Genomic DNA, 20,571 nt, shown 5'->3' on the forward strand with positions numbered 1-20,571 from the left:
TCCATAGCTTGGGACATTTGATTTGAGACTCTGCAGTTAGTGTCTGTCCCCACTGATGCTGATGATACTGGTCTGGGGACAGTGTTTCCATTCTGAGAAGGCAAGACTGTGGGGACAGTAAAAAGTGCAAAATCTGCAGGAGGAATGAACTAGCAGAGAGCAGATCCTGCCAGCTGTGAGCCAGCTGTGAGACATTGCCATGGTGGGCGTGGGCCGCACTGCATTTGTCCAAGTCCACAGAATGGGAAATACCAAGTGTGCACCCCAAAGTCAACCTCCGAGGTTGGCAGGCAGTGGTGTATCCATACATACTTGTCCAATGTGCTACTGTTGCCGTGCCTGAGGATTTGACGTCTCCCAGAGCACCGTTGCTAACCCTCGTGGTGGCATCAGATGAGGTCTTTGACAGATGTGATGAGGTCACGAGGTCCAACCCTGTCAACAGGGTTTGGTGCCCTGACAAAGGAAACTCAAAGAGGCACCCACCGCCTCGACCCTTTCTGCCGTGAGAGGAAACAGTAAGAAGCGCCTGCCTGTGAGGGAGTTGCTCTAGCCAGGAACGGAGTCGCTCCTTTCTTTTCTTTGTTTCTGGAGGTAGGATCTTGCTATGTAGTCCAGGCATGCATGAAACTCATTTTGTAGCTCTGATTGATCTTGAAATCACTATGTAGCCCAGGCTGGCCTCAAACTCTCGGCAATGCTGCCTTAGCCTCCTGAGTACTGAGATGACAGGCACTTGCTGCCACATCTGGCTTCAGGGGCCTCTTATTCTGGGTTTCCCAGTCTCCAGAATCACAAGAAACAATTCTACTACTTGTTACCCCCTCAATTTTTATTTTATTTTAGTTTTTGGTTACAGCAGCTCACAGGGACCAAGATAACTATGGTGCAAGCTGCTGGTGTTGGGGAGGCTATGGGGGACCATGGGTACTCTATGGATCTAAATTTTGCAATGAACACAAAATCACTCCAAAAATTAAAGTCTATTTTAAAAGTATTATAAGAATATTATATCTCATGCCTTTCCCAATTCTGGATATTAAGATTTTTCACCCCTAATATTTACCAACCTGGCAAATTAATAATGTGTCCAACTTTAATTCTTATATTGCTGATTACTAGTGAGGATACTTTTGATCAGTTTTGTTTATTTTCCTCTGGGTCCTTATTGATTTATTGTGACTCTTTACTTATGATGGTCATTAAGCCTGTCTCTACCATCTTCAGCCCATGTCTGTGGTGGCCTCCTAGCCCTCAACCATCTAACCAGTACCCCGTGAACTCACCATCATCTCACCCACCTGTTTCACACTCCCATTTCCCACATCATGTCCCCATATTCTTAGAGGATTGGGCCTCCCAGAACCTCTGCCTTCTGGCCCTCGGCTGTGCACGCAGTCTCAGCCTGGTCTCACACCTGCACAAACCACCTGAACCGGCTCCCGCTCTGACTTCCCCACCTCGGAACAAAAGCAGGCTAGACAGAGGTGGTGACACCAGGAGTCACTTGAGAGGGTCTCTTGAGAATCAGCTGTCCATCTATTGTTCTCAGTTTTTTCCATCAACAGCTCGGCCCATCTTATCCCTTCTTGTAAACAGGGAGCAAGTGTGAGACACTCCGTTAAACAGAGTTCCAGATGACCAGCACGTATTAGCTCCCTTCACTCACATTCTCCTCCTCCCTCTCCTTCCCTCCTGGTTGATCACAGAAGCTCACCTGCTTCTCACCCTGTGGGCCACAGCGAGGATCTCTCCTCACTACCCTGTCCTCATGTCACATCATTCTTGCTGAAACTGTCCCCACACTAACTACAGTGTCTCAAAGACCAAATGTCTGGGCCTATGGAATCTGTCCATTCATTTATTCACTCATTCACTCACTTATTTATTTATTTATTTATTTATTTATTTATTTATTTATTTATTTATTTGGGTTTTTCAAAACAGGGTTTCTCTGTGTAGTTTTGGAGCCTGTCCTGGATTTCCCTCTGTAGAGCAGGCTGGCCTTGAACTCACAGAGATCCCCCTGCCTCTGCCTCCTAAGTGCTGGGATTAAAGTCATGCGCCTCCACAACCTGGCTTGGAATCTGTCTTCTTGACAGTGCACTTAGGGGTTCAAAATGTCATCTCCAAGCCTGGCGGTGGTGGCGCACGCCTTTAATCCCAGCACTCGGGAGGCAGAGGCAGGCGGATCTCTGTGAGTTAGAGGCCAGCCTGGTCTCCAAAGCGAGATCCAGGAAAGGCGCAAAGCTACACAGAGAAACCCTGTCTCGAAAAAACCAAAAAAAAAAAAATCAAAATGTCATCTCCCCTAACTTTCCAACACACACACACACACACACACACACACACACACACACACACACACACACAACTTTGAGTGATATGTTACAAACATTTTACTACAATGTTCTCTCCCTCTTAATGCAAGACAATTTGGAGTCAATGTCTTTATACATGGAGGTCTTTCTTGATTGTTTCCCTAGAGGGGTCCATTATAGAACATATTGATAGGCTATTGTGAACATCACCACAGAAACACATTCAAGATGTTAGTGGGTTTCTTTGCTGCAATGCACAGGGACCAAGGAGCACTTGCTCTGCCTGTGAGAATGTAAAGAGACATGGCTGCCATCTAAGGAGAGAGGCTACCACATAACATGCTGGGACAGAGCAAGTCCATCTGAGGACTTGATGGGTCACAAAGGGGCCTTTCAGATTCAGGGATGGAGAGCAGAGGGGTGAAGAATTGACACAATGTGCCCTGGCTCCAGGTCCTCAGATCACAAAAAGACAGATCTCTGCAGTGTAAGCCTGGGTTCTAGAAAGTTAAAACCTCCCGGGCAAGGCTTGAGATGCAGAAAGCATATAAAAGAAGGCACATGTATGTTTGCTGCAAAGGCCACTGCAAATATGACCCCAAAGAGAGGTTCAGCTCTGCAATGGGTCACACAGCAATGCAGCCTGTAAGTGCTAAGGGCGCCATTGTGCCTCCTGCACAAAACTAAGAGAGGGCACATTCAGTGGAGCCGTGCGTGCCCCACAAAAGGCCACATGGAAAGAGCTGTACAGTCTCATCTGAGGAGATGACACTCTGAGGGACAAAATCGTTCATGGGATCCGTCCCCAATCCCTCCTCCCCAGCAACAACAAAAAAGCCGATACTCAAGACATATACAAAAGCCATGTGCAAACCTGACCTTGAAAATAATGCAAGTGAGAATGGACTGAGGTAATGCCATGGTGCCCAGAGTGTCAAGAAGGTAGTCATTTCCAAGCACCACAGTCCTGCAGCAACCCACATCTGAGGTCAGTGGGAGCCACAGGTATCCAGGCATTCTGGAGGGAGAGCAGCCCGGATGTCCAGACTGAGTCTTTGGATGTACTGTCCTGTGTGATCACCATGCTCCTGTCCTTCCAGGGATCCATACCCTGGATTTTCTTCAGTTGACATCATGAGTTCACGATGCCAGGCTTCCCCGTTGTTTTTCATCACCCCAGCCTGGCCACAGCTGTGGCCACTAGCCAGCATTGCCCACATCAGCCACTTCTCTACATGATGAGGGTCCCCAGTCCTCTCTCAAAGGACTCCCAGGGCTCCTAGGTGCTGCAGGCCGCAGGAATATATCATAAGAACTCAGCTGGTTATGGCAAAGTCACTACCTGGAGGAATCAGGGAATTCCTCCAGAGGAAGCCAAATCCCAAGGAGTTTTTGGTGTTACTTGGCTTGTTATATATCAGCTGTATTCTGTTATGAAAATCATGTGTGCCTTCATAGTTTTTCCAATTGACTTCCCCCTAAGAAGGGCTAACAGTGTGGACTGATCACTCTCTGGACATACACATTCCAGGTATTTGGAGAACAGCCTCAGGAAAGGCTTTCTCTGGAATCAAATTATCTCCCTTAGCCACTTTCAAGGACTACAGGAAACACCACCCAGGTGGGCGCCCAACTTCCAAGGACTAACAATGATAACAGCCCACCTGCAAGTCTCCTGACTTACAGTAAATTCCACAAGGAGACACCGCCTAGGAGAGGTGGACGTTAAGTAATAGCTTTACACAATTTAGCTCTGAACCTCCCTTTATATACCGGGACTTCCAGGGCACAGGGTGGAGAAGAGAAAAGAGAATGGAAGAACTAGATGGGTAAGAACTTGAGAGGAACAAACTGAGATGGGGAAGAACTAGATTGAAGGGCTAGAAGAGAGGACTAGAGGAACGAGATGGAAGCTGAGGAAGAGCCAGATGGGGAAGAACAAGATGAGGAAGAGCCAGATGAGAGAGAAGGAGACGGGAGAGGAGCTGATAGGGGAAAGAACTAGATAGATGAGAACCTAGAAGGGGCAGAACTAGATGAAGGAATTAAGGTAGAACCTAGAGGGGACAGTAGATAAATATAGAGAGAAATCAGGCAAGAAAGGAGCTAGACATGAGAGCAGAATAGAAGCTGTGTAGAGAGAGAACTATCACAGAATAATAAAGTGTATGAACTAGGAGTCTCGTGTACATAGATTCATTTCTTTTCATCAGAGATTAATTATCAGCTGGTTGTAGATTCTTCCCGGACCTGGGAGGGGACTATCGAGGGGCTGGACCCCCATAGTCCCTGATACCCAGGAGCTTTAGATAGCCATAGAAGACCACGCCCATTTGGGAATGACTTGAGCCTGCCTCTTTTACAAGTCTGACCCTCAAAGTGTCCCCTTGAGCCTTCCAACTCATGCACTGAACCAGAACTGTGCAATGTTATTGGCTCTTGAGGGGGACAAGAAGACCATAGCAGTCCTTAAACCCTAAACAGACCATGCAGATCTCACCCTCAGAGGCCTCTCTGGTCCCATACCTACTCCAACAGTCAGAAGGAAAGGAAAGCTGATCCTACAACACCCAGGAAACCAGAGAGGGGGTGGAGGGTATTGCTGAAGGTCAGGGCTAAGGTCAGGGAAGACTGAGCATGTCTTCAAGGAAGCCTCTGGGGTTCTGTGGAGATGTCAGACTGAGGTCCACAGGCTGAGGTGCAGGGCTGCTGGTGCGGTTGGGAGGGGTGGACTCAGCATACTTTCCCAGGCTGGCTGCTGTCCCAAGGGGGCAGTGACAGGTAGTCCTGATGCTTCAGGGACTTGAAAAACTGAATGGCTGGCACCTGGGGCATGGGCTGGCAGGGAAGCTTTTTGATAGACAGATCCTGGTCTAGGTCCACAGTGTCAGGACACAGGCCTGGAGAAGGTGGTTTGTTATGTTGTGAGGGGGAGCCGGGCCCTAAGCCAGGGAGGAAGCAGTAGTCCCCGACCTGCTGAAGAACAAGGAGGCCTTCAGGGTGAGGGGATGCTGGGGCCACCTCCTCCCTGGGCTCTGCTGGGCTCGCTGCGGGAATGCTTGGCACAGGAGGGACAGAACTGCCCAGAGGGTACTGGGGGGGCTGGCTCATTCTTGGAGGGAGCTCCACATAGTCATCAAACTCTGGTGGTGGAAGAGCTGGGCTTCGAGGAGGGACCCCAGGCAGCTTGAGACAGAGACTGGGGCCCTGAGCTGAGGGGGACCCTAGAGAGGGGATCAGAGAGGTAGAGAGGGGCCCTGTGGGCAGAGTGAGCACCAGATCTGCAGGACTGACATAGCCAGAGGCCGTCACAGGGTCCGCGGGGCCCCCAGAGCTTATGGGCAGAGTCACTGGGTTGTCCTTTGTTTCCTGTTCCTCCAACCTCAGCTCAAGTGAAGGGCTGTCCTTTGGTTCCATGGAAGGGCTCTCTGTGGAACCCAGGCTAGGCTCACACTCCACAGTCACAGCCTGGCCCTGCCCCATGGCCTGGGACAGTGGGACCAGCTGTACTTGTCCCCCAGGAGGCAGGCACAGGTATTCCAGGGAGCCTGGCAGTGCTGGCCTCAGGCTCCCACCAATCTGGGGGGTGACCAATGGGCCTGGGAGATCAGGCAGGGAGTGGGTTTGGAGAGGCCCCAGGTTGGGGCCATCGAAGTCAAAGCTGGGTGTCTGGTTCCCAGGTCTGCCAGAAGGGGTTGGTGGGTCTTGCTGGTCACTGGAAAGCTGAAACATGGGTTCTGATGAGGTGGCTGGAGTTGAATCAGGCCCAGATGGTGGGTCTTGGACAATGTTAGGGTTCTCTATGGTGAGTGGTGACACCTCATTGACCCCCAAATGTGCATATGACATCCTGTGGGGATAATAGAGATGAGAGATGTGGAACCTAGATACTTAATGTATACCCACAGCAGGTGAGGCTCTCCAGAAGGCCTGGACCCCTCTGGACTTCACAGTGAGCACCAAGGCATGGTAGAGACTGGGCCCGGAAAATAACATTGGCATATGTTCCGTGTCCCCAAGGATCATGTACCAGGGCTCAGTTGACATCACCATCCCAGGCTTTTCCCTCATCTTCTGCCCCTTCCAGGCCACTACCTCAGGGCTGGGCTCACGCTTGCCTGGGTACCATCCATGCCTTACATCCTTCTACCCACAGGGCCACTGACTCTCCCTGACAGAGGTTTATCTCTCCCCACACAGGCTGAACTCCTGTAGGTACGGGGTCTCTGCCACCCATGAGGCCAGTGCAGTACCTGGCTTACATAGACAGCCTGGCAGGGAGAGTTTTCCCACTTCAGGATGCTGCCTCTGGACCCTTGTCTGTCTCACTCTAACCTGGGAATCAGGAAGATCTTTCTCAACTCTATCTGGGGTGCTCCTTGCTACAGTGAGTGTCATCTAATACAGACTCTTCAGAGACACACAGGCTACCATGTGGTGCACAATGGAGGTGTTTCCTCCCTCAGCCTCCCAAAGGGTCAGAAACTAACCACTCACCTCTGTAGCTCAGCGACAAGGTTGCTCCGTGGCCCCTGGAGACTAAGGTTCTTAGTGGGAAATCCTGCCATGCTGCTGGAAGACCAGAGTCCTTTACCTCCATCCTAGAAGAGGGAGGGCATTTTTGCTTGTGAATGTGTCACCTCAGGAAGGAGGGGACAGAGAAGGATGGCATGCGTGTATTGAGTCTTTCATAGTGGTCGACATTGGAAGAATATCCCCATGGTGGGGCCCAGCTCAGACCTCTGCCTCCCAAAAAGCAAGAGGCACTCAAGGAGTTATGACTTCCATCAGATCTCAAGCTCCAGAAGTGAACATCCCACACTGTTCACCACAGCTTCTTCTCCCATGGCACTGGTGTCCACCCATGACCATTGTCTCACGAGAAGCTGACAACCACGTCCTTCCATCCTTGACACCCCTGAAGGACCTGATCCTCTGAAGGCACCCTGGATGTAGCCGGCTCTCCCAGCAGTTCAGAGATATCTTGTGCAAGGCTCAAGTCCTGTCCTGGAGGCCCTCAGCCCCCTCCCTACTGCAAAGAGCAGCCCACCCCACCCTCAGTCATCTTCTGTAAGGGAACGCCTCAGGTGTGTCTGTGGCTCCAGGCTGTGCTAGGGCAACTTGTGGAACTCATGCTCTTTAGGGTATCCAAGGAGCTCCAGAGACCCACCTCCTGCTAGTCCAGCTTCCCGTGTCTCCCACCCTTCTCCACTGTGACAGCCATGGACAGGGAGACAGCAGCAGGGTCTGCCTTCTTACCTGGAACAGGAGGCTCTTGCTGGGGTTGGGGATTTTCTCCTTCCACTTCCTGTACATCCTGGAAGAAAGCAGGAAGAGGTGTGAATGAGAGGTTCCAGGGACCTCCAGGCCAGCTCCTCCTGTGCCCATGTATACAGGGAAAACTGAAGCCAGGGGATGAGGGCAGGGTAGGAATGCTAGCCTGTTAGGCTGTGTCATCGCTGGACCCTGGAGCCCCGTGTCCACTTGCCTCAGTCCACAGACTGCACTTACCTGTACCCATAGACACAGCCAAAGCGGAGGCCCAGGAGCAAGAAGAGGACGAGGAAGATCAGGCTAAGGACAATCCCCCAGGTGGGCATCACTTGTTCAAGGAGAAAGGAAGGAGGGTTATTTGTGAGGCTCAGGAAGCAGGCTAAGGGAGGAGACTATGGTCCCCCAGGTGCTCTGTGAGGAAGGCCCAGGACCCTGGGAAGAACCCCTGGGTCTGAACCCAGGGCTCAGTGGGGGGAAGTTCTGCCCTAAGCAGCATCAGCAAGTGCCCAGAGGAAATGACTGATTGTAGCAACTGGGGAGACTTCCTGAAGGAGGCAGCATGGAGCATGACCTCCAGGTGCAGGGAGGGTCAGAGGAGATGGAAAGTGGGCCACAGAGGGTCCCTTCTGACAGTACACTGACCTTCTTGACCTGGACCCTCTAGGTCCCCTCTCTATCACCTGAATCCATGGCTCCAGCCCTCCCTCTGCTTGACTGGCTGTCACCCCGAGACTCCCCCTGCCACAAGGCATACTTGTGGATGCTTTATCCCACCTCCCACCTCCCGTGTCCTCTTTCGTCTTCCCTGGATCTTCCCTAGCAGAGTGTGTGTCCTGGAGATCACCATGGCAACAGTGAGTGTTGAACGCATGTGTCAAGGGAAGGGAAATGGTCAGGACCAGTGGATCCCCACACCTGCCATCCCGGGGCACTAACGTGTGTGTAGGTAGTTAGTGTAGCTTTGCAGCCATGGTAACTAGGAACTCGGATTGACCAGTCATGGCTGCCACAAAGTCTAATAAAGCCAAGTGCCCTGTAAATAGAGGCCTAGGCCCCAACTGAAAGAAGGAAGGACAGTAAGACAGATCCTCTCCTCTCCCAAGTCTCCTCTTAGAGTGTATTATTTACCAAGAGCTTTTACCCAGGACCAGACACCCGGAGAGGGAGGCCAGGGTAGAATGGTCTAGAGCGGCCTTGCCCTGTGCAGTGGGGCTGTCCCAGGAGTGTGGTGGTGGCCTGAGAGACATACCCCAGCCAGTGGTCCAGGTTTGCTCTTCGCTCCACTCACTCCAGATCCCATGGTAGTCAGGGAGCGGCTTGACCCTCACCCTGGCCCGGTATGTGGTGGAGGGCTTCAGCTGTGGCAGGGCCATGCTATGGGCATGATCTAGGATCTCTGTCTTGCTGTCCTGCAGAGGCAGATGTGTTGACATTCTAGCTCAGTCCAGGACCCCAGGACAGAGCCTCCTGTGACCCACCGCTGTGGTGGCCCCAGATGCCACCTCTTCCAGCGCCAACAGTGACACCCAGGCTCAAGCCCAGACTCTCTCTACCTCCCAGTTTGTCTGCTGCCTTGGCCTAAATTCTGTCTGATGCAGGAGCGTCATACTGGTTTCCTGGGTCCCAGGCCATGAGATGAGGGATGGATGGTGGTATCAGGGATAACCTGACTCTGCTGCCCCACTCTCAGGCCTCAGTTACCCCATTCCCTCTCTGACGTTAGGATTCTGGCCACATAGTCCTGCTTTGGGACCTGTGGAGTCTCACTCTGCATCGAGGTGCCCGGCCTCTGCATATAGAATGAGTGCTGGACAGGACCTGCCTTGAGCAGCTACACCATTGTCTCAGATCTAGGTCTGGAAGGAAATACACCTTGGCCTGGTTGATTATTGAAACCTTATTCCACGTGTGTACCAAGTCCTGCCCAGCCTCTACCTGTCCAGGTATTGACCAGTCATGTTCATTATTAACCCAATCGCAATGGAATTAAATGCAGAGTGTTAAAGAATTTTCCACACAGGTGCCTCTTCTTCCCCACATTGTCTCTTCCCCTGAAGCTTAAGGGCAGAACTGGTCATCAAGAAAAGAAACTGTCAACTGTTGACCTTGTTAAGTCCTAAGGCACAGAGGCCAGGCTCCTGGAAATAGGACTCCCTTTGGTCTCCTCTCTTTCCTTTCCTCCCAGTCCCTAACTTTCCTCTGGGTACTGGACCTCACCTCCCAGTTGTCCGGGTTATCTGTGTACTGGACCTGGAATTGGTGCTTGATGGGAGAGAACGGCGTTTTCTTGGTTTCCCAACGCAGGTTGTAGCTGTGTCCATCCTTGGTTACGTTGAGGGCTGGAGGGTACATCTGGACTGGAGGGGGGATAATTTCAGGGAATGTCATGGTGTCCTTCCTCCAGCAGAATGCCCCCCATAGGTTCATGTGTTTGAATACTTTGTCCCAATAGGTGAACTTCTTTGGGAAGGATTAGGATGTGTGGTCTTGTTGGATTTGTACTCTGCCTCTGGTTTGTGGTTCAAGATATGGGTATGTGGTTCATACCTTTAGTTCTAGCACTTGGGAGGCAGAGGCAGGCAGATGTCTGTGATGTAGAGGCCAGCCTGGCCTACAGAGTGAGTTCCAGGATAACTAGGGCTCTACAGAGAAAACCTGTACTGAAAAACCAACCAAACAGCCAACCGAATAAAAACAACAAAGATGTGAGCTCTTAGCTGCTGCTCCAGGTTCCTGCCACTGTGCCTGCTCCCCATGCTCTGCATGATGAACTCTGACCCTCTGAAACCATAATCTCAAAGTAAACTCTCTCTTTTGTAAATTACTTTCGTTATGATGTCTTCTCACAACACTAAAAAACGTGACTAAGACTCACACCCAGCATTACCAAATCACAGTGTCCCAGGCTGGTCCCTGGGGCAGCAGCTGAGGTGAGCCTCAGTGGTGAGGTGGCCCATAGCTTGGTGCCTCTGCTAGTGTAGGATACGGGGTGGGGGTGGGGGGGAACAGTAACTCCTCAACTAGGCATATGGACTGTTCCAGGCCTGGGTAATAGGCACACTTTGTGGGAACGTCCTTGCTCTGCTCTCCACTTTCCCCTGTGAAGTGCTCTAACTTCCCCATTTTTCATGGGGAAACTGAGCCACAGAACATATACAGATAACAACTGAGCCGTAGAGAGTTTGTGTCTCCGTGGTCCTGTGTCAGCCACTCTTCTCTGCTGCTTCAGGGACCCTGGGATTTGCCTGAAGCCAGGAGGGGCTAGGAAGTCCTTGCTAGTCTAAAAGCTCCCCACATCCAACCCACACACCAGCTGAACTAGGTCTTGGGATATACTCAGATGACCATCTCCCCACAACGCTGTGCCAAACTTAAAGTCGGAGACCTTTGCTGCCAGCCCTGCCCACTTGACCAGCAGACCTCAGGCTGAGGCATGACCGTGTGCTCAGGCTTTCTCATGTAACCCTGATGTACATTCTGAGAGAGGTGGGCAACAAATGAAGTCACTCAGTCACTCCCAGCTTCTCTCTCCCCATCAAAACAAAAGATTCATAGCTTGATGACCTCAGAGGGCTTGTATGAAAATAATGTGGAGGACTATAACATACAGAAGGGTTCTCCTGAATCAGAGGAGTCCCTTTTCCGGGAGGGAGGGAGGACACCAAGAGAAAATGCTGGATGTGAACTCAGCTTTCAAAGAGATTGGCTGTGGACGGTGGCCCACATTACAGGTTGGATGAAAGCCCCCCTTGTTTCAGGGTCCTTGCCAGGTGCCAGGAAGGTGTGACAGGGATCTGCAAGGAAGCCATCTGCTGGTACACACTCCTTCCCTGGCACAAAAGTAAAACCTAGAGCAGAGCTTGAGAAGTGAAACATGAGTTGGAGGAGGAGTCTGGGAAGCTCAGGGAGAAAGGATGGTTACAGGAGGGGGGTCCAAGGGCGGGACAAGTGTGCACTGAGAGGAAGTGGGAGGGAAGGAGGGAGCAGGTTTCAGGGGTGACTCTTGAGGGGTGACAAGTGTGATCTGCAGCAGAGTGTGAGTTACGAGTGGGCTGTGGGTTCTCTGCTTCCTCTTTCCCTCTCTGTCTGACTCTTTCTGTCTGCCTGTCACTCTCTGACGCTGTCTCTCTGTCTCTGTCTGTCTCTCTGTCTCTGTCTCTGTCTCTGTCTCTGACCCTCTCTCTCTCTCTCTCTCTCTCTTGCACATGGCTACACGTGGATGTGGATACCTATACATACTTATGCAGAAGCCATAGAAAGATGTCTCCTGGCCTTTCTCTGTGACCTTTCCCATAAGACAGGACCTCTCCCTGAACCTGGATCCGGGTTGGGAGTCAGAAATCCCCAACAATCCTCCTGTCTCTTGCCATGTCCATATGAGCACACTCACATTTTTATGTGGGTGCTGGGATTGAACTCAGGTTCTCATGCTTGTTCATCAATCACTCTTACCTACTGGGACACATTCCTAATCCCAGAATAGTCATCTTATCACTGTGAGTCACAGGTCTGCAAAACTTTGACAGTGACAAGACACAAAGATGCCCAAGAGATCCCTGTGTTTACTGGGATGACACAATGGACTCCTATAGTCCCGGGACCGATGCAGAGCAGGGCAAACTCACTGTGGTTAGAGCTCTTGATGTGCTTCCCTTGTTTCCGCGGCTTAACAGAGACCGTGTACTGGCTGTGTGCCCTGGGGCTGGACATGTTCAGGCGGCAGTGGTACCGGGTGCGGAGGCTGTCCTGTAACTCCTTCACCACGGGCCAGCACTCCTCCTCCCTGGGGAAGTACAGTGGAGCTGAGAGCAGAGGCAGGGGAGGGTCAGATCAGGCTAAGACCTCAGAGAGGTACAGCCCTGAGGGTGAGGAGAAGCAGGGCAGAATGGAGAGGGGACACTCACGGAGCCGCCGGGCTGGAGCTGTAGAAGAGCCCAAAGGAAACAGAGCCAGTCATCTGGGTCCACACCTCCCAGGAGCAGCTGAGGGACTGGATGCCATCAAAGAAGCACAGCAGGTTCTGAGGCTGGGCCTTGTCCCCTGTGGGGAATCCATCGCCCTCAGTCACTGACCCTCAGTCACTCCCTAGGTTGGGACACTAAGTGACTCACAGGGAGGATGGCCTTTGGAGCAGCAGATCCTGGCTGTGGACATCAGCCCAGCTCTGCTTTGAGCCTGCCCGCTGTGTGCCCCCAGCTTGGGAAGACCCGGGTACCTGTGCCCCATCTTGGGAGAGGCGCCCCGGTCTAAGTGTTGAGTGTTGGGGTGAACACAGGGACGTAGGTGACCCTATACCCAGCCCTTGATAACACACAGGGCTTATGCTGCTGCTGCTGCTGTCATGACTGTCACTGGCATGAACAGAACACATGTGTGGCCATAGATCTCACAGTGTGTGAGACCGAGTGGCCCGGGTAGGGACACTGGGGACCCAGGGCTGGTGGGAGGTGCTGATGACCAGGTAGGACATTGCTGGAGCCTCAGGTCTAGACTAAGTCTCCACTGTCTGGAGTCTGAAGAGGAGCACTTCCTACAGGCCCCATTACCTGGCTGGGAGTCCCATTGCACCTCAGGGCTCCATGTGCTGGGCCTTCCAGACAAGCTTGAGCCTGGGGACAGCCGAGTGCGCACCCGGGCCACATAGATGTTATTGGGTAGGAGCAGCTTTGGCTCCAGAGAGACCCACATGTCGCTGGTGTGGAGGCTGGGGGCATCCTGTGGAGACATGTGAGCTGAAGGAGCAACCTGCTAGGCCATTCCACCAGGCTGGGCACAGATGGCTGAGGGTCCTACCTCCCAGGAGTCCTGAAGCCTCTTGTAAGTCACCTCAAACTGGATGTCCTCTTGTGACAGCCAGGGGACCTGGGCATCCCCAAGTGATATACTCCACTTCAACAGGAAGTGATCCCCAGAGGGGCTGATGTGGAGGTCCTTGGGAGGCGGGGGCTGCACTGCAGGGGAGGAAGCAGAGGGTTTGTGAGAGTTGCATGCTGGGAGAGCTGAGGGCAGCTTGCCCTTTGGGTGCCACTTGGGCCCAGGTTCAGTGCTGCCCCCATCAGCTGATGATCATGACAAAGACCCTCAGGACCCTTCCTCTGGCTTCAGGCCTGGAACTGAAAACCTGGGGACCAGGTTTGACAGCAATCCTGCCTTGCATGGCCTGAATTTCAAGGAAATGGGGCCTCCTCCTGCTGGGCTGGGCACTGGGGCCTTCCTTCCAGCAGAGGGCGCTGTGAGCCTCCCCTGCTCCCTCTCCTGCCACCCACCCTCTTCACAGCCCAGGTACCTACTGTTGTCATTGTTCAGTGTGTCCTCTCCCCTGGTGACATCTGGGACTCCTGTCCCCAGACAGAACTCCTTGTCCTTCTTCTTGTCTCCCCACAGATCATTGTAACCCCTGTCCCTGCCTGTCCCACCAGGGTAAGTTTACCTCATTCCTGCCCCCTTCCCTGTATCAAGGCTTGAGATGCAGCTGCCTGTATCTCATGCTCTCCCTGCCATTGTCCAGACTTTTCACCTTGAGGTTTCTTGGATCCAATGGACGTGGCCAGGTTTTCCAGCATGTCACACTCTCTCCAGACCTGCCCCGCTAATCAGCCTTTGCACATGTGGTTTCCAGGCCTAGAATTGCTTTGGACTCTGTGCTCTGCCCAAACCAAGGACTCAGCCACAAAGCTCCTCTGCTACTGCTGGGAAGCCCTTCCTGGCCTTCCATCCCCTGCATGTGGCAGCTGGCTCCTGTGTGTCTCCTAACTCTTTGCCTAAAGCCTGATCCCCCAGGAGGAGGGGCTCTCTCAGACCCCGCAGGCACTCATATTACAACACCACTCAAGCTCGCACTGTTGAAGGGCAAACAGGATCCAAGGTGCCCGGCTAAGAGGCTGACACATGCTTAGAGTTCAATGCAAACCTCACTTTCTCCTTTTGTCTGAAATGCTGGTGACGTTTCTTCTACAGTCCTCAAACAAACCTCCCGGATAATCATTGGGTCTCCTAAGACCATGTTGTAGCAATAGGTACTGGGGACTACTGCTCACCCTTGGGGACAGAGAGCGTGGTGTGAAGCCTGGCTCTAGGTCAGAAGCATGGAAGGGCATGGCAATGTGACCTATCATGGTTTTTGGTTTTCTGTGGGTCTTGGGGCCTCAGCTATAGGGGAAGGTGTTACAGCAAAACAACAAAGACCAGCTTTCTGTCACTTGCAAAGTCCTACAGAGTCACAGGCATGGCTACTCCTAGAGGACAGCTTGGGGACTTGGTAGTTGGCAGAAGCAGGTGGGACAGGGGGACCCTCAGGCAGAGGCCTCATATCACATCTGTTCTAACCCCAGGGCATGGTCCCTAAACCCCGGAGACACTCACTCTAGCCCACCTCTGGTAGCCTACCCACTCTTGTACCCACTGCCCAGGCAGGACCCACGCTCCTCACCATGCTGGGCCAGTGGAACCACGAGCTGGATGCCCACATCCCGATCGGGCTGGAATGAGTAGTAGTCTTCATCAGCGCCCATGAAATGTGTGTAGGGGATGACACATCTTCGGGGCACACAATGGTGGGGGGACGGGCATTCTGACCATGGTAGGTCTTCACTGAGTTCACAGGACACTGGATAGTTCCTGCCAGTGAACATTCATTAGCTCCTACTACATACCTGATTTTATACAGGGTCAATGTCTGGCAGTGAACAACACACACACATACAAACACACACACACACACACACACACACACACACACAGACATACAAATATGCACAGAAACACACACATGTACACACAGAAATAGATACACAAATACACACAGAGACACAAACACATATATATACAAACACATAGACAGACATACACACATGCACAGAAACACACACATGCACACACAAACAAATACAGAGACACAGAGAGACATACACATACACACATGCACAAAGAGACACACATACACAACACAGAAACACACACACACACACACACAGAGACATACCCATAGACACACATACTCAAATACCAGTGAGCACCCTGATGGGAACAGCTACACATTAAACCACCAAGTAACATATGTGTTATGAGAAAATGTTGAATATGATAAAAAAAAAAAAAGGCCAGGTTGAGGAGCCTATTTTGGCTGTGAGAACAGTTGAAGCCACTGCATGTGTTATATGGACAGAATCCCTAGTGACTTGGGGGAAAGCAGGCAGGTTCTGCAGGGGGCTGACTTCAGCAAGTGCAAAGTTCCTGGGGCTACCACCAGGCCTGTAACCAAAATTCACAGAGAGGAATGTGCGTGCAGTCTAGGGTCCAGTTAATGATCTGGCTCAGGCAATGCTCACTAAAACCTGAGTGCAACTCAGGGGGAGCATGAAAAGCCCCCAGTTTCAAAAGCTTTTAGTTGACTTTGAAAATGGCTATTTGGGGCCCTCACAGGGCAGAACAGTTTGTTATTCTTGGTCTACCATGAGCTTTACTCTAGACAGGACCTCCGACCAAGGCCATAGAAACAGGTCAAGATCATTCTCTAGCTGAAGTTCTTCTGCTCTCTTCCCTTTCTGTATCTTCAACTGCAAGGTTAACAATCCCTGAGAAAATAAACTAAAGAGACAAGCTCATAAAACCCAGGAGAAAATGTGTGGATTAGTAGCAAGACATCTAGCAGAGTCGCTGTATCTAGGGTAAACAATCAACTGAAGGATTTGTTTTCTAGAAGTCTGTAGACCTTGAAGAAGAGGAGAACAGTGATGCTTTTCTGTTGTGTAGAGAGCTGTTTTTCTGAAGGAGCTTTACAGCCTTCGCGTGACTTCAGTCACAAGACTGTCCCGGCACACCTAGGACATCTTGCATTATTGAGTACTGCAAAAAGTGCACATTAGGACTAAAACTGCAGGGGAGTGATGTTTTCCTTCATGAAACATAGATAAGATTGGGGCTTTGGTATGAGGGCTTGTTTTAACCATAAATAACGTTTGTGTAACAATCAATAAATATGTTTTTGCACTGCTGTTAGGGGTTCAGACCTTCAGAGAATGTTCCTCCCTGCTGCCTCAGAGTCTGATTACAAAAACAAAAACAAACCAGCACAAAACCCAACAACATTACAGATTAATAATATCTCTCTAGATGTGCAGTGCCCAGGACATCCATGACCCAATGACCTTCATATAATCGCAGCATGTGTGTGTCTGAAACCCCGATCACACTGAATCTCAGGACCACTTGGTAACTGCCTGAAAGCCCACCTGAGACCAAAGGGACCCTCTCCCCAAGTCCCTCCAGAAGTCCTACACTCTGACATCAACCCACAGTGGTCTCTGCCAACTCCCTCCCTGGAATCTTGTTTAGTGTTTACACTTGGCAATCAGTCTTTCCTTGGCCCTAACAACTTGTCCCTGAGTATTGGCTTTCCTGCTGCAAGCAAAACAGTCCTGAGTCCTGTCACAAGGAATGGAGCTTTCATTGTGTGTGTGTTAATAACAAGCATGTCAGGACATAAGTGAAGGAAATGGGGGACTTGTTGTGAAGCAGAAATCAAAGGATTTCACTGAGTAAGGGGCTGAAGAAAGACATAGGGTGATGGATTGGGGAGATGGTGCCATCCTTGTGATTGTATGTAGTTTGGATGGTGATGGTGTCTGAGTTGCTCAGACTGCATCTCACTGGGAGACTAACTTAGTAGTGTTCACTGAGAGGCAGGAAGCAAGGTAGAAGCCATTTTCAACCAGACCTCCCAGTCATTAGTCAAGCTACCATCCTTCCCAGTTAGCAAAGTGAGGCGTGGAGTCGGAGTCAAGGGCAGAATTTGGCTTATGGTGTTGGACTAGAAATGGTGATCCTCATCTGAGCGTCTCTGCTCATGGCCCATGGTGGGCTCTCCAAAGACTGAAGATAGATAGGAAGCCAGGGTCATATTTAGAGATCTCACACTCTACAGTGGACAGAGGAGTAAAGTGAAGCAAAGACCAGAAGGAGGTGTCAGAGACACCAAAAGGACCTTGGTGAGTGTGGCGGCTGGGAGTCAAGTAAGGTGAACTACAAGGAGGTCATCCTGGGTGGGTTGGTAGATGAGGGCCCAGGCTGGGCCATTTGACTTGGGGTATTTCTGAGTGACAGGTGCAGTTTGGTTCCCTTGGAGATAGCCAAATCCTGGGGGAGCGCATCCAGGAAAGAAATACTGGGAAGACGTGAGGGAGTGTGGGCTCCTGAGAGGAGGCTGTGGTAAGGAGCAGAGGAGAGAGGGACAGGATGCTCAGGGCAGGAGACTGCTGCGGCCACTGCAGGGGTTGGGTGGCAGTGCAGCACAGATGCAAGGTGACCTGGGATGGTGGCTGCACATCATTGGTGCTGCCGGGGTGGAGGGGGTTGGTTTAGCATGGTCCTTGTGCTGTAATACCAGTACACTCAGTGGTACTCACTTTTCCAGCTTGCGATAGAGGGTCACGTTCATGAGGCCCTGGGCATCCTCCGTGTCGGCCCAGCTGCAGATGATGCGGCTGGTGTAGTCATTGTAGCACTGCAGAGTCTGCAGAGGGACGGTCTCTGAGGAGGGAAGCAGGACAGTCACCACCTCCCGCCAGGTGCCCGTCCCCTGGTTTTGTTGGTTCATTTTTGTCTTTGTTTTTTTGAGACAGGGTCTTACTGTGTAACCCTGACTGTACTGAAACTTGCTATATAGACCAGGCTGTCCTGGAACTCACAGAGATCCCCCTTCTTGTGTCTCCTGAGTACTGCAATTAAAGCCATGCACCATGATGCCTGGGTTCCCACAACTCTTTTAAGCACCAGCATCTCCAACTTCCTGCTGAGGCCCACCCTGGTGACCCGATAGATGGAGGGCCCTGAGCCTAGTGGGGCTGTGTTGGGGACTCTCCTCTTTTGCAAAGAACATGAGGGTCCAGTGGATTCTCAGCTGTGACTGCACAGGCCCTCACTGGGGCATTGCTCAGGCCTGCCCTGTTCTCTGAGGTGTCACTTGGAAGAACAGACACAGCGGCCTTGAGATGTAGGAGCCTCTCCCTGTCCAGGGTCCCGATCTGCTGAGTTTGTTCTCTGAACCTGGGCTTGGGAAAGGGAATGTGGCTCCCACACTGCCATGGAGGACTTCTAAGTGGCACTGAGGACAGTTCTCCACCCTCAGGAGCCTCTAAAGTATCCCACAGGGCCTCTGAGGAGAGGAGAGGGCTAGAGATATCGTGGGGAGAGGGCTTTAGGTCAGAGTCACCAAAAACAAGGGTTAGGGGATCCTGGAGCCCTCAGAGGAGTAGAGTGTCTGGGGGAGGGGCAGAGAAGATGCTGGCTCATTGGAGGTCGGGACTTTGGAGGCTAGACTGAACCATATGTGTTCAGAGGAACACCATTGGGCTGGATGCTCCAGGGCCAGGCAAGGATGAGCAGGAAGCTGGAGAACAGGGAAGAGAAGGACCCAGGGGAGTCCTGAGGGAGGAATAGGAGGATACAGGAGACAAAGGAAGACAGAGATGGGTACAGTGGCTGGAGCTGCTGGGGGTCTGGGAGCTTGCGGTGATATGGTGGGCATGGCTCCTCCCAGACTCAGCTAAAAAGAGGGATGGAAAGGGAAGGGGCCTCCAGACTTACCTTGTGCCTCTGTCATACCATGTCCCCAGCAGAGAGCCAGCAGGGTCATGTAGAGCAGCCCCCAGGTCAGTGCCATCTGCTGGTCCATTCTGGGACTTTAGGTGGCTGCACAGTGGTCTGTAGCTATGGGCAGGGTGGTGTCCTCATAGTCCTGGGGTGCTGTGTCGCTGCCTGGCTGGGGGTTGGGCCACATTTGTGTTACAGGTCTTATGATTCTTTACTCACAGACTGCATCCTCTGAGACTGCAGAAGGGTGTGTAGGCTGAGAACTGCCCAGGACACTGCTGGTGCCAATGGCCAGAACCCAAACAATGGTCCTGATGTGTGGTGCCCGGGACTATTCCCTTCCTTAAGCCTCATTGGCCTAGAGCATGACCATGGAAAAGGTGGGACTGTTGGCCTCAGAGGCAGCATGCCCCTCAGACCATGGGGCATCACCCTGAGATGGAAATGAGGCTGCTGCTTCACATGAACCAGGCCCACAGAGGAGCTGAGAACCACACCTTTGATGGAGCCAGGTCTGATGGCTGTCTTGTCTCTGTCTCTGCACACACACACACACACACACACACACACACACACACACACACACTTGCCTGTTCTCTAGCACAGGCACAGCCTGGTGCTCCCCCCGCCTCTGCTCCATTTACCATCAGTACTCCCTCAGGCCCCTCTGCTTCCCAGTTCCCCTTTCTCTGAAGTCTGGGGATTTCCTCCTTTTCATTAGGTTCACATGGGAAGTACCAGTGGAGCAGAGCAGTTGCTGTGGCCCCTTCTCCTACAAGGCCACTGGAAACTTTAGTCAAGGTACACAGAGCACTCACACCTGTCTGTCCATCTACCACCTGTCTATCAATGCATCTCTCTACCTTTGCATCTATAAATTATCCATCTATCTACCCATCCTCCCATCTATGTATGTACACACCTGTCCATTTTTCTTTCCATCCATGAATATGTAAAAATGTATCTGTGTCTGTCTACACATTCATGTATTATCTATCTGTCTATTTATAGATCTATCTATCTATCCATGTATCATCTATTTATTTCTATCATCTGCTGTGGGATGTCTTTTCTGTATGCTGTGAAGATGTGTTGCTCCCATTGGCTAATAAATAAAGCTGTTTTGGCCTATGGCAAGGCAACTTAGAGGCAGGTGGGAAATCCAAGTAGAGAGACAGAGAGAAGAAACGGGAGGAGGGAGAGATGCCTAGCCACCGCCCAAGGAGCATCAAGGTGCCAGCAGACGAGTAACACCACATGGCCACATGGCAAAACATAGATTAACAGAAATCGGTTAGTTTAAGATGAAAGTGCTTGCTAGCAAGAAACCTGCCATAGGCCATATAGTTTGTAAATAATATTAAGCCTCTAAGTGATTATTTTATAA

The 20,571-nt window shown here is 51.6% G+C and overlaps 1 protein-coding gene across 3 annotated transcripts in view; it reads right to left on the minus strand.

Moving 5' to 3' along the window:
- Positions 1-2,475: 2,475 nt before the first annotated feature.
- The window catches only part of LOC128116712 (cytokine receptor common subunit beta-like), a 29,862-nt gene continuing 11,766 nt past the window's right edge, over positions 2,476-20,571 (minus strand). For 2 of the 3 annotated variants that reach the window (XM_052748263.1, XM_052748261.1), the window contains exons 3-15: positions 19,179-19,353; positions 17,999-18,122; positions 15,025-15,212; positions 13,389-13,546; positions 13,142-13,310; positions 12,500-12,635; positions 12,221-12,378; positions 9,813-9,952; positions 8,845-9,004; positions 7,833-7,923; positions 7,581-7,638; positions 6,819-6,922; positions 2,476-6,171 (exon numbers count right to left, since the gene is read on the minus strand). In XM_052748263.1, the coding sequence (XP_052604223.1) occupies positions 5,055-6,171; positions 6,819-6,922; positions 7,581-7,638; positions 7,833-7,923; positions 8,845-9,004; positions 9,813-9,952; positions 12,221-12,378; positions 12,500-12,635; positions 13,142-13,310; positions 13,389-13,546; positions 15,025-15,212; positions 17,999-18,122; positions 19,179-19,266 (2,691 nt within the window). In that variant the 5' untranslated portion in view covers positions 19,267-19,353 and the 3' untranslated portion in view covers positions 2,476-5,054. The remainder of the gene's footprint in view (positions 6,172-6,818; positions 6,923-7,580; positions 7,639-7,832; positions 7,924-8,844; positions 9,005-9,812; positions 9,953-12,220; positions 12,379-12,499; positions 12,636-13,141; positions 13,311-13,388; positions 13,547-15,024; positions 15,213-17,998; positions 18,123-19,178; positions 19,354-20,571) is intronic. The other variant, XM_052748264.1, reaches the window with a different exon arrangement.

Source organism: Peromyscus californicus, unplaced genomic scaffold (assembly GCF_007827085.1).
Source record: "Peromyscus californicus insignis strain IS unplaced genomic scaffold, ASM782708v3 Scaffold_20__1_contigs__length_68692818, whole genome shotgun sequence".
Lineage (NCBI taxonomy): Eukaryota > Metazoa > Chordata > Mammalia > Rodentia > Cricetidae > Peromyscus > Peromyscus californicus.